Below are 13,596 nucleotides of genomic sequence, written 5' to 3' on the forward strand. Positions count from 1 at the left end.
GTTCCTGGACTAGGGGGGATTGGACAGTATCAAGGTAGGTGGAGATGAGTTCAGTGGGGCAGGATCAGGGTGGTCAGGCTTGTGGATCTTGGGAGGGAGGTAGAATTAGGCATTGCGGGGTTCCCAGACTAGGAGGTTGGAAACTGTGGGTGGGAGATCTCCTGAGGTGTTGAGGTTGTGTGCGGTCTGGGAGACAATGGTTTGGTGATGGGGGGTGGAATCATGGTCGAGGGGGCGGTAGGAGGGGGTGTCTTCGAGTTGGTGTCTAGCTTCAGCGGTGTAGAGGTCACTGCACCAAACTACCACTGCACCCCCTTTATCTGCTGGTTTGATGGTGAGGTTGGCTTTGGAGCAGAGGGAGTGGAGGGCTGTGCGTTGAGGGTGAGAGGGTGGAGTGGGGATAGACAGGTTGAGGCGGTTAATGTCTCGGCAGCAGTTGGAAATAAAGAGATCTGGTGCGGGTACTAGGTCAGCACAGGGTGTCCAGGTGGATGGAGTGGGTTGGAGGCAAGCGAAAGGGTCCTTGGCAGCTTGGAGCGGGGGTAGCGGAAGAAATGTTCGACGTCACGACGCGTATTGAATTCATTGATGCGTGGACAGAGGGAGATAAAGGTAAGGCCTTTGCTGACAATTGATCGTTCGTCCTCAGTGAGGGGAAGGTCTGGTGGGGATGGTGAAAACTCGGCAGGATTGGGAGCTAGGACCTGGTGTGGTGTGGAGCTGGAGTGGGGGCAGAGCCTGTAACTGGAGGGGTGTGGTGGTAGGGAGAATGGAGGTGGAGTCATGAGCAGGGGTGATGTCCCCCTCAGGGTTCTAGGGGGCAGGGATGGTGACAGTGGAATCTGAGGGGGGTGTATCGGCAGTATGCAGGTGAGTGGCGTTCGTGGGAGTGGAAGTGGTGGTGAACACAGCAGCAGGGGGACCGCAAGTCGCTGAACGTGTGACGTCAGTGATGACATAAGGGGCGGAAGTGATGTTGCGCATGGTCCATGTGAAATCATGAGAGGCGGAAGTAGCTGTGTAAGCGACCACGGTGGGGGTAAAGAGAGTGATGTCATCGATCGCCGTGGGGATGGTAGCTGCACCAGCCGCATGGCTAATGGTGGCTGAGTTGCTCCGGAGGCTGGAACGCCCTCCTTAAGAATATTGTGGGTGTACCTCCAGCTCAGGGACTGCAAAGGTTCAAGGCAACAGCTTATCATTGCCTTCTCAAAAGGAGATTAGGGATGGGCAATAAATGCTAGCCTAGCCAGCATCGCCCACATCTCATGCATGAATGAAAAAAAAACTAGCCCAAAATAAACCATTTGAAGAGACTCATCTCGAATTTATTTTAAAGAACTGATTTTCTAAATTACTCTCAAATCATTGATAAAACAATTAAGACATTTATTGTTTTATTAAGGACATTTTCCCCCCAAATCTAATGCTGAATGTTTTAATCTGTAGTAGAAAGTAATACACAGCTTAATTTACTCAATATTTACTCAATTTATTCTAATTATTTGGGTCCCATCATCATCTTAAAACTGCACAAATGAAGAAAATCAAAACAACAAATACATACATATGCCCAACTACTGCTAAAACATGCACCAGTTAGAACTTCATGCTTTAAATACCCAGATTGATGGAGCATAACTTTACGAAATACTCTGATGCATCATGCTCTGTAGATGACTAACAGAAATTTACAATTCCACAGGAATTTAACATTACCATGGTTTTAAATATTTACCAACACATTGTACATATTAAATGGCTGAACTCTTCACTAGGTACTGAAGAAAATATGTTACAAAACCTTTTTTAGAAATGAATAGGTTGGGCATTTAGAAACATTAAAAGAAAAAAAAAGTAGCAGAAATTTGTAGAGAGAAAATATTTCTTTTACACCTCTACTGATCAATCCAAATCCATGTTGGTTGTCAAGCTCTCTCCTGGATGGCAGTGACCATTTTGGGAAGGAATTTCTGTATCCTTGGCAAGGCGTTCATTCTCCATTGGCTCTCTCCCTCCTCCAGTTTTAGAATTAGCTTTACTGTTCAAGTGGTTTTCTTCTGTAGGAATTTCTACCTTTGGCTTGGGTTTAGTTACTATTGGATTACAGATAGTATCGAGCTCCTACGAAGGGAAGTTAAGAAAATTAACAAATATAAGTAACAATTTTGGTAAGAATGTTTTGATCTTGAGTATACTTCACGTTCAAAAAAACGCCCATAAAAAGCATCATATCAAAATCCTAGTAATTTGCTCATTGTTGAGATTTGGGTGTTAATATTATACATTTCAAATGTGCATGGTGAGCCAGTAGAAATTCATTGGGAGATACAGACCTTAGACTTAGGTTGGAAAATAATTTGTTCAGGTAGAAATAATGAAGCCCATGCTGACGAATTGGGATAGTAAGGTAGAGCACAACGGTAAATCAAAACTACCTAATTATAAAAAACTAACATTCAGGATGCATGGTGTTGAAAACATTTGCGAATGCTATAGAACATGAGATGACCTTAAATTTGTAGTAGATAGTAACAGAAAGAAGACTGATTCAATTATTTTTGATGGTCATCAGCAATGTAGAATGCCTAAAACATGGCAGGTAGATTTTTGGATGAATAAAATGCAGACTAACTGCACAAAGAGCCAATGATACGCAATTACAATAAAGGTTTTGGGAGTGATCACTGATCAGATACTGTAAGGGCCTGGTCTGTATTATCGGGGCAAGTTGGAAATTGAAATGCATTGGTCATGGTGAATCAATTCTTAATGAGAAATTGCTTTGATCACCATTCCAAAGACAAAAGGTATAGAAAGGCAAAGAAATTAAAAAAAAAGGTTACCAGAATTATTCCAGCTCCAAAAGACAAAATTTCTCAAGATCTGCAGGGCATCCTATCTTCAGTACAAGAATTCTCTGGGTGCCTGTCAGAGATCTGACTCCGATCCAATTTAGTGCAAAGCTTATTCAGTCGTTACCTTGTTTTGTAATCCTCAAATTCTAATTACATGATCATAGGCATATTAAGTGTGTTTCAACATATCAACTTAATACAAAAGAGATATAACCTTCTGTTTTTCTTTAATCTCAGATGCATGTATTATAGGATCTTGATCAAAATTCAGTTTGGCCTGTGTCTCCATTGCTTTATTCATCCATTCCATTGTTTCATTCACTGCCTTTTCCACTTTTGCCATTTCAGAAACATCTATATGGTTATACTCTTCAATCTGTAAAATATGTGAATATTAATTTTCCTATCTGCTTCATTCACAAAAATAAATTGCACTTGTGAAATTTTGCTTACATTATTCCTGGATTCTCTCATTAGTTTTGCATAATATTGCAGTCTTTGTCTAAGCTCATCAAAGGCTTTTGGCCGTTTTTCATTCTCCAGATATCGGTGTTGAACTGGTGTACCTAACTTCTACAGAATTTTAAAAGAAGAAATGTATTTAGTAAGATGGAGTTGTACACAAAAATAGCTCAATTTTATACTATAATTTTGCAGCTACTTTTGATGTTTCAAATGAAATGCTCTGAAAAGCCACAACCAAACAAGAATACTTCAACTATAATTTCATAAGAATCGTGAAATGACTGTGGCCTGTCTTATGTTAATCGTCTCGTCCTGTTATGTTATCTGGAGCCACTTAGTGTTTTCAAGTAAAGCATTTTTGGAACACTTTCTCCGGTTCCAGCTATTTCAGGTCTTTAATCTCGGTTACCTACTGTCCTATTCTTTAAAAGCATAACTTATGATTTCATTCTTTGTTCTAGACATTTTCCCTCCTTTATTCCCTCAGCTACTGCAGGATTACTTATTCTCCATTATTTCACTTTTGGTGTCTGATAATGCTGCCCTCTCCTTCAAATTCACTGTTCTTTTATAATCTTCAAACCTGCTTCCATTCAAGCTTGCCTACTATAAATAATCATAGCCGGTACTCAACCGTTCCAACTTCTGCGGTCTCTTTATTCCCGCTATTATAGCGATGAGGCCATTTCAGTTAATTTGTTGATTTGAAATTACCCACATTCTCACAATTCCTTTAAATCCAATTTCCATCTACGTTGCTGAAAATTTACCCAAGAGTCTGGCAATTATGTTTTTAAAATTCCTTATCAACTTTCACCCTCTGCTTGCCACAATACCTTTGCAGCCTAATTTTGTGCAATTGCATCCTTAAGCCCATCAGACTTTGATGTTCCCAACTAAACTGCCACTGTTTCCCATCCTGGTTGCCCTTCTGGTATATTGTAACATTCCTCCTTCGTATTTAATTTCAGGCATCATAAGTTTCTCTGGTGTACATCTGGTTCAGTTATCCATCATCAGATATGTCATGAATCCAGAATTCCCCCAGGTCTCACCCTTTTCTGTCACAGTTGCAGGTGAATCATTATAGGATCAGAGGGCTTAAGATTATCCTTGCTTTCTTACATCACTGAAATTGAACCCTATTGCAGAACATGGTAGATCTTACTGTCTGGGATAGATAAACTTCAAGATACCTGGACATATTAGGCACATGCGACGATCCTTCATTTAAAAAAAAGTTAATGCTTGAAATACTTAATGTCCTACTTAGCACACACGGTACGGTACGGTACTGGACTATCCAACCAAGCTGAAATTCAATCATGGGAAGCTTAAAAATAAATTTAGACATTTATAGGCTGGGACTGAAAAGATGACCGTAACCAATTCCAAGTGGTTTCACTGATACCTTTCAGGGAAGGGAATCTATCACCTACCTTGAATGTAATTTTAGTGTCATTGTATTGTGGCAAGTCAAAAGACTGGACAGCACAATTCAAAAAAAGCAAGCAAATATTCAAAAAAAAAAGCAGTAGAATTGGTGTATGAGAAAAAGTTAGCTAAGAATATAAAAACAGATCATAATGTTTTTACAGATATTTCAAAAAGAGAAAGAGCAACTAAAGTAAGTGTTAGCCCTCTACACAATTTGGAGAATTAAAGATGGAAAACAAGGAAACAAAGAATTGTAAGATGCTTTGCATCTGATAACACCTTGGAAAACACAAACAACATCCCAGGAATAATTATGATTTCAGGGCAGAGTCTTAAAGAAGTCTGAGCAACATGAGCTATAGCATAGAGTGTGGCAGAATGGAGTGAGTAGCTCCGAACGAGATCGTCTCACCGTTTCTTGTCAAATGTCGTTAGCAAACCAACTCGCTACATTAATATTCAGTTTGTAATCTTGCCAAATTTGTCAAACAAATTAGTCATTGAGAAAGTTCGACATAGACCCCACTCTGGTTTCTTGGCGGGTTTAACATTCCATACACATGGTATCTGACATCTGCCAGCTTTCATGAACCTCATGTCCAATCCACTTATACTTCGAAAGTTCAATGCAGCACTAGATCTATTTTTAAAAATCTGCAGCAAGGATAATGTGTGCACCAAGACAAGCACTCAGCTCATTGACTGGGCCAGGCTGTATCTCTGGTTTAGGAAAAATAACTGCAGATGCTGGAAATCAGAAACAAACAGATTACTGGTAAAAACTCAGGTCTGGCAGCTGCTATGGAGAGAAAGCAGAGTTAATGTTTCAGGTCCAGTGACCCTATTCTCTGGTTCTTCGCTCTATGCTACAGTGCTCACTCACTTTGACTCGACCTGAACATCAACATTCCTGCCTTGCACTATTTTGTCTCGTCTTGCAGCACTTTGCCCCCTCATAAAACTGATGTATTGCCATGTTGTTTAGCACAGAAATACAGTCAATAAGTACTTTTTTTGCCCACTTGTAGAAATTGCTGGCTGGGCCAGCATTTATTGCCGGCTTCTTGCTGCCCTTGAGAAGATAGTATTAAGCTGCCTACTTGAACCACTGCGTCCATGTGCTGTAGGTAGATTTACAATGCTGTTAAGGAAGGATTTTGACCCAATGACAGTGCAGCAAAGGCAAAATTTTTAAAATCAGGATGGTTAGTGCCTTGGAGAGGAACTTGTAGGTGGTGGTGTCCCCACATTTCTGCTATCCTTGTCCTTCTAACTGGGAGTGGTGATGGGTTTGGAAGGTGCTGTCTAAGGATCTTTAGTGAAATTCTGCTGTGTATCTTGAAGATTGTAGCAGCAGTGTTTATTGAGCATCTTTGGCAGACGGGGTAGATACGGTGCCAATCAAGCGGGCTGCTTTGTCCTGATGGTGGATTAGTGGTGCTGGAAGAGCACAGCAGTTCAGGCAGCATCCAAGGAGCAGCGAAATCGACGTTTTGGGCAAAAGCCCTTCATCAGAAATAAGGGCAGAGAACCTGAAGCGTGGAGAGATAAGCTAGAGGAGGGTGGGGGTGGGGAGAAAGTATCATAGAGTCCAATTGGTGTGTGGGGGTGGGGATGAAGGTGATAGGTCAGGGAGGAGAGGATAGGTGGAAAAGGAGATAGGCAGGTAGGACAAGTCTGGACAAGTCATGGGGACAGTGCTGAGCTGGAAGTTTGGAATTAGGGTGAGATGGGGGAAGGGGAAATGAGGAAATTGTTGAAGTCCACATTGATGCCCTGGGGTTGAAGTGTTCCGAGGTGGAAGATGAGGCGTTCTTCCTCCAGGCATCTGATGGTGAGGGAGCGGCGGTGAAGTAGGCCCAGGACCTCCATGTCCTCGGCAGAGTGGGAGGGGGAGTTGAAATGTTGGGCCACGGGGCGGTGTGGTTGATTGGTGCGGGTGTTCCGGAGATGTTCCCTAAAGCACTCTGCTAGGAGGCGCCCAGTCTCCCCAATGTAGAGGAGACCGCATCGGGAGCAACGGATACAATAAATGATATTAGTGGATGTGCAGGTAAAACTTTGATGGATGTGGAAGGCTCCTTTAGGGCCTTGGATAGAGGTGAGGGAGGAGGTGTGAGCGCAGGTTTTACAGTTCCTGCAGTGGCAGGGAAAGGTGCCAGGATGGGAGGGTGGATTGTAGGGGGGCGTGGACCTGACCAGGTAGTCTCCTAGCACAGCGCTTTAGAGAAGGATATCAGGATGGCTAAGGGCTTAAACTTTTGCTCCGAGGATACCAGAACAGTAAGTCAAGGGCAACATCCGAGAACAGTTCAAGCCTAGGGGTTTGCTAGGGACTGTCATAGAGTCATAGAAATATACAGCATGGAAACAGACCCTTCGGTCCAACCAGTCCATGCCGACCAGATATCCCAACTCAATCTAGTCCCACCTACCAACACCCGGCCCATATCCCTCCAAACCCTTCCTAGTCATATACCTATCCAAATGCCTTTTAAAATGTTGCCATTGTGCTAGCTTAAACCACCTTAAGTCTCCTTCATATCTTTCCCCTCTCACCCTAAACCTATGCTCTCTAGTTCTAGACTCCCCCACCCCAGGGAAAAGACTATGTCTATTTATACTATCCATGCCCCTCATGATTTTGTAAACCTCTTATAAAAAGGTCATCCCTCACCCTCTGGCACTCCAGGGAAAACAGCCCCAGCCTGTTCAGCCTCTCCCTATAGCTCAAAATCCTCCAACCATGGCAACATCCTTATAGATCTTTTCTGAACCCTTTCAAGTTTCACAACATCTTTCTGATAGGAAGGAGACCAGAACTGCACGCAATATCCCAACAGTGGTCTAACCAATATCCACAGCTGCAACGTGACCACCCAACTCCTATACTCAATACTCTGATCAATAAAAGAAAGCGTACCAAACGCCTTCTTCTCTATCCTATCTATCTGTGACTCCACTTTCAAGGAGCTATGAACCTGCACTACAAGATCTCTTCGTTCAGCAACACTCCCTAGGACCTTACCATTAAGTGTATAAGTCCTGCTAAGATTTGCTTTCCTAAAATGCAACATCTGGCATTTATCTGAATTAAACTCCATCTGCCACTTGTCAGCCCATTAGCCCAACTGGTCAAGATCCTGTTGTAATCTGAGGTAACCTTCTTCGCAGTCCACTACACCTCTAAACTTACTGTATCTCTTATGTTCGCATCAAAATCATTTATGTAAATGACAAAAAGTAGAGGACACAGCACCAATCCTTGTGGCACTCCACTGGTCACAGGCCTCTAGTCTGAAAAACAACCCTCCACCACCACCCTCTGTCTTCTACCTTTGAGCCAGTTCTGTATCCAAATGGCTAGTTCTCCCTGTAGCCCATGAAATATCACCTTGCTAACCAGTCTCCAATGTCAAACGCCTTACTGAAGTCCATATAGATCACATCTACCACTCTGCCCTCATCAATCCTCTTTGTTACTTCTTCAAAAAACTCAATCAGATTCAGTATCCTCTTAAAACAGTTGAGGATCTGAGTGATAGGAAGCATATCATCCATCTTGACTTTTCTTTGTCTTATTATGGGTTTTTTCCCTCCTGGAATGACATATTAACGAAGTAAAAACTGGGTGACACACCTGTTACTGTGACAAAGTGTTCCAAGCAAGTGAGCAGGCAGTGCAGAGAGCATACAAGGTTAGAGGTGTTGTGAGTTGGAATGGGTGAGGGCGAATGGGGAAGATGTTACAGGCAATAGTGAGTGTAGTAGATTATGAGCCTTAGTGGAAAATGGGTGAGGTATCAGAGAGAAGATTGTCAATCTTACCCTGGTGGAGATGTAGATTAAGACATAATATTCTTCCTACAGTGCTGTGCATTCCTCTAGATGGTTGAGACTACTTTACCCATGTGGCAACCTTGAATCAAACTGGAATGGTCTGGTGTCCAGCCCTCCACTCCAGATCCTGAGGGAAGTGAAGTCGCAGTTGTGCACTACTTCATTCAGCAAGAACTCTAGGTCCATTCCTGCAAGACAAAGCCCCAATTTCCCCCTGTATGCCATGTCCAGGACAATACCAGGAAGTGTGCAGGGCAGCAAAGGGCTAGCAGTGCTTGTACGCAACAGGCTTTTAGAGCTGGCTCCTCCACTGAACTTGTCTATTCTGTGATATGGAATGGCACTTCGTAAGGTCGGGCAGAAAATAGGTATGATACTCAGAAGGTTAGGTACAGTAATTAACGGAAGTTAGGTATGATCTGGCTAGAAATCTCAATCAGTGCACCAATCCCGATGTGATTTATACTTAAAAAAACTTTAAGATTCAGCCTGGAATGCTGAAAGGGATGAAAGGATTTAAAACAATTATGATCACCTAGGAAGGGAAACTGAAAGAAATTATTAGAACTTGAAAAGAAATGTTGACAGGTTTCTAGGTCTTGATAGATAATTTTTTCCTAAGGTCTTAAAAGAAATGGCTGCTGAGATAGTGGGCTGCATCAATTTTAAATTTCCAAAAATTCCCTCAATTTTAGAAATGCCTCAAAATTGCAAAAGAAGAGACAGAGACAAAGCAGGAAACTAGACAGCCAGCTTAACATCTTTCAGTAAATGCTGGAACCCACGGAGGAGGGTAAAACAGGACAATCAGAAAATCTAAATGCAATCAGACAGAGTCAACATGTTTTTGTTAAATTATGTTTGACTGGGATATGCAGGCTAGGTGGATCAGCTGTGGAAAATGCAGGGTTACAGTGGTAGAGTAGGGATGGTGGATCTGGCTGGGATGCTCATTGGAGAATTGGTGTGGACTCAATGGGCTGAATGGCCTACTTCCATACTGCAGAATTTAATGATTCTAAATTATCAGATGGATTATAAATTTCCAGAAGGAATTCGCAAGGTGCCACATCAAAAGATTACTCCATACACTGAGTTCACAGTAAAGAGGAAAAACATATTAGCATGGACAGAGGATTAGTCAGTTACCAGAAAGCAGAGAGTAGGTATGAATGGGTCATTTTTAGGTTGACAGGATATAACAGGTGGAAAGGCCACAGGCATCAATGTCTTGACGCTCAATTATTTACAATCTACAATCATCAATGGGAAGCTCTGCTGAATAATACCGCTGCAATTTTAAACATGTAAATGGAACAGGAGGGTGCAGAGGATCTCGGAATGATTCAAGTGATAGAGACATCGTGATGGAGATACACTAAATTAGAGATGGACCAGTTCTGAAAGAGTAACAAGACCCTCAAGGATCATCCTGAGAAAGTGTGGAAGCAGCTTGTTTGGGTGCTAAAATCTTGAATGCTGGAGCCAAGGACCTGGCAGTAGTGAGAAATGAACAAATAGTCTACTGGCGTCACTTGTGAGAAAAACGTCAACCAGAATGCATCTTCCCATTCAATCGACATACTCCAGCTCACTCTCATATTTACCATTTCAAGGACCTCAAATCCATCAACTGCTGCCTTTACATACTGCTATTCGGGTATGGTAGGTACGTCAACCAAGTACCTTGTGCCACAGTCACTGACATTCTACCCTCCCTCTTCCAGGATTAGGTGACACACAATGAAATGAAATCTTGTAGAACCAGCAAGGGTCAAGAGTGCCTGCATATCTTGTGCACTGTGGAGGAAAAAACTTTCAGAATTGGAGTCCAACTGTGAAACAGCCTTTGGTAGTCCATGTAGTGAGAATTCAGAGGGGGTTAAAAAGTAGTGTTGTTCAGTAATACTGCTTCTCATCCTCCTATTCATTCTGATGCTGCTATCTAGCATGAGGAGTTTGGCAGTCTACATACCATCTTTCACACCAATGATGTTGTATTTTGATCTGATTGAGTGTTTGAAAGTACACAAAATTTACACTTCTCCAGCCACATTTATCCAAGGAACAAGAGAGAGAACAACAACATGACACATGAAAAGGCTTGTTTACTGGATATGACAATCCCAGGAAGTGGCCCACATACCGTACAGGGAGGAGAAAGTGAGGACTGTGATGCTGGAGATCAGAGTTGAAAAGCGTGGAAAAGCACAGCCATTCAGACAGCATCCGAGAAGCAGGAGAGTTGACGTTTTCAGCATAAGCTCTTCATCCATGGAGGTTACTAGATAGAGTTGGAATCAACATGGTTGCAGTGCATACACGCACTAAGTCAAGGTTATGGTTACTTTGATAGATCATTGAAGAATGAGGTCACTCGAGGAGTTCTGTTGCAGAGGATGCCAAAAAAACACCACAATGGGAGATATATAGGAGAACATTTATGGGTTTGCACACCGAAATGTTGTTTGCATTGGCTGGCCTGCCAACTATCTGTCACTAGCATCAAGTTTGGAAGAGTTTAGCTGTAATTTGGTAGGGGCATGGCACACAGCTTACCCTCTCTAAAGCCTCTGCTCTATCTCCTTGTTATGCTGCAGAACCAAAGGCATTGCTGTTGCAGCATTTATATGGAAAGCTTAATCTTCTCTCCTCTCTGTAAGGTAATGGTAACACTAGGTAAATACAGAAACAAATTCTCTCGGAGAAAAAATAGAAATTGCTGGAAAAGCTCAGCAGGTCTAGCAATATCTCTGGAGAGAAATCAGTGAACATTTCAGGTCACGTGAACCTTCCTTCTGAGCTATGATTAGCCATTGGGAGTTTTCGCTCAATTCCCATTGACTCCTGTTTTGCTGTAGTTCCTTGATGTCATACCTTGGTCAAATCTATCTTTGATGCCATGGGCAATCACTCTTACCTCCTTTCTGGACTTCAGCTCTTTTACCCATATTTGCACCAAGGCTATAATGAGGTCAGAAATTGTGTGACCCTCAGGTTCAAACTGAGGAGAAGTTATCAGCAAGTGCCACTTCATATTCTGCTGATAACTTCTTCTATCAGTTGGATGGTGACTTAAGAAATAGGAGGAGGAGGAATAGGCTGTCTGGCACTTCGAGCCTGCTCCAACACTCAAAACGATCATGGCTAATCTTTAAGCGGACTCAGCTCCACGTACACACGTTTTCGCCATATCCCTTAATTCTTTTATTCTTCAAAAGAGTATCTACCTTATCTTTAAATGCAATCACTGAAGTGGCGTCAACTACATCCCTGGGCAAGGAATTCCATAGATTAACAACCCTCTGGGTGAAAAAGTTCCTTCTCAGTTCAGTTCTAAACTTGCTTCCTCTAACCTTGAGGCAATGCCCTCTTGTCCCAGTCTCATCTACCAGTGAAAACATCTTATCTATTTCTATTTTATCAATTCCCTTCATAATTTTATGTTTCTGTAAGGTCCCCCTCATTCTTCTAATCCCAATGAATGTAATCCCAACCCACTTAGCCTCTCCTCATAAGCCAACCCCTCAACTCTGGAATCAACCTAGTGAACTTCCTGCCAGTACGTCCTTTCTTAAGTAAGGAGACCAAATCTGCACACAGTACTCCAGGTGTAGCCTCACCAGTATCTTACTTCTCTTCTTTTAAACTCAACCTATTTAGCAATAAAGGACAAAATTCCATTTGGCTTACTAATTACTTGTGGTAGCTGCAGACCAACCATCTGCGATTAATGCACAAGGACACCCAGGGTCCCTCTGCAAATCAGCATGCTGCAACTTATTACCATTCAAGTAATAATCTATTTTGCTGTTACTCCTACCAAAATGTATGACTTCACATTTACTAACATTGTATTCCATCTGCCAGATCTTTGCCCACTCACGCAATGTATCCATATTCCTCTGCAGTTTCACAGTCTTCTGCACACTTTGCTCTACCATTCATCTTGGTGTCATCGGCAAATTTTGACACCATACAAGGGTTCCCCAACTCTAAATCATCTATATAAATTGTTAATAATTGTGGTCCCAACACTGATCCCTGGGGCACACCACTGGTCACTGAGTGCCAGCCAGAATAGCACTCATTTATCCCCACTCTTTGCTTCCTGTCAGTCAACCAATCCTCTATCCATGCTAATACTCTACCATAACACCATGCATCTTTATCCTATGCAGCACTTGTTGTCCTTGATCACGAACTGAATTTTAATTACTTAATCCAGGTGTGACTGCCTCCTGAAACAAAGTGTCCAGGTAACTCTCTCCCTCCCGAATGTGCCGCAGTGTTTGAAGCTTAGATTCCAGGTCATCAACTCTCCCAACTAATCATGCAAACAAGATGTGACTTCAAATGGAGTTATCCATTTTTGAGAACTGATTAGGATTTTTCCATAACCTTGTTTTATATTTAATTCAAATTATTAAAGTGAGACTGCCCCAAAATAAACAGATACATTAACTTCTTCTTTTGCCACGTTTGAGCTTTAAATGGAAAAACCGTTGAAAAGTTTCCCATGAGGATGAAATATGAGTACATTAGAGAGGGTAATGAAGGAGAAGAACTGAAGTTGAAATTGCTGTGGTAACTATTAAATGGTCAACCACTGGAGTCTGAGTGTAGGTATATAATTGTTTAAGTATATGCAGGGAGAGTTCAATTCTTCCAGCAACCAACACTTGCTACAGATGTGATCACTGCCGTTCACAATGGGATCAGCCAGCTCCCACATCATACAGCTACAGCCCGTCACCTGACCAGCCATCGCTACCTCGTTAATTAGTAGCATACAAATTTGAGTTAAATAATTTCTAGTACTTCTCTGGTCTGGTCTTATTCAATTAACCAATTAATACAAGATGAAAAAGTAAATTTTTAATCAATCAGCTTATCAAACCCACCAGGAGGTGAGAGGAGGGTAGCGGATGGGAGACACTACATGTGTAATATCTAGGTCAGCCATTGCTCAAATATATTGCTGGCAGCACTCAGT

General features: G+C 42.2%; 1 protein-coding gene across 6 annotated transcripts in view; it reads right to left on the minus strand.

Moving 5' to 3' along the window:
- Nucleotides 1–1,307: 1,307 nt before the first annotated feature.
- The window catches only part of LOC122550789 (heat shock protein 105 kDa-like), a 90,984-nt gene continuing 78,695 nt past the window's right edge, over nucleotides 1,308–13,596 (minus strand). For all 6 annotated transcript variants that reach the window (XM_087988213.1, XM_043692047.2, XM_087988212.1 and 3 more), the window contains 3 exons: nucleotides 3,312–3,431; nucleotides 3,073–3,234; nucleotides 1,308–2,124 (listed from right to left, as the gene is read on the minus strand). In XM_087988213.1, coding sequence (XP_087844339.1) covers nucleotides 1,906–2,124; nucleotides 3,073–3,234; nucleotides 3,312–3,431 — 501 coding nt within the window. In that variant the 3' untranslated portion in view covers nucleotides 1,308–1,905. The remainder of the gene's footprint in view (nucleotides 2,125–3,072; nucleotides 3,235–3,311; nucleotides 3,432–13,596) is intronic.

Source organism: Chiloscyllium plagiosum, unplaced genomic scaffold, assembly GCF_037043375.1.
Source record: "Chiloscyllium plagiosum isolate Xiang-an unplaced genomic scaffold, Cpla_swu_hap1 HiC_scaffold_6, whole genome shotgun sequence".
NCBI classification, from domain to species: Eukaryota; Metazoa; Chordata; class Chondrichthyes; order Orectolobiformes; family Hemiscylliidae; genus Chiloscyllium; species Chiloscyllium plagiosum.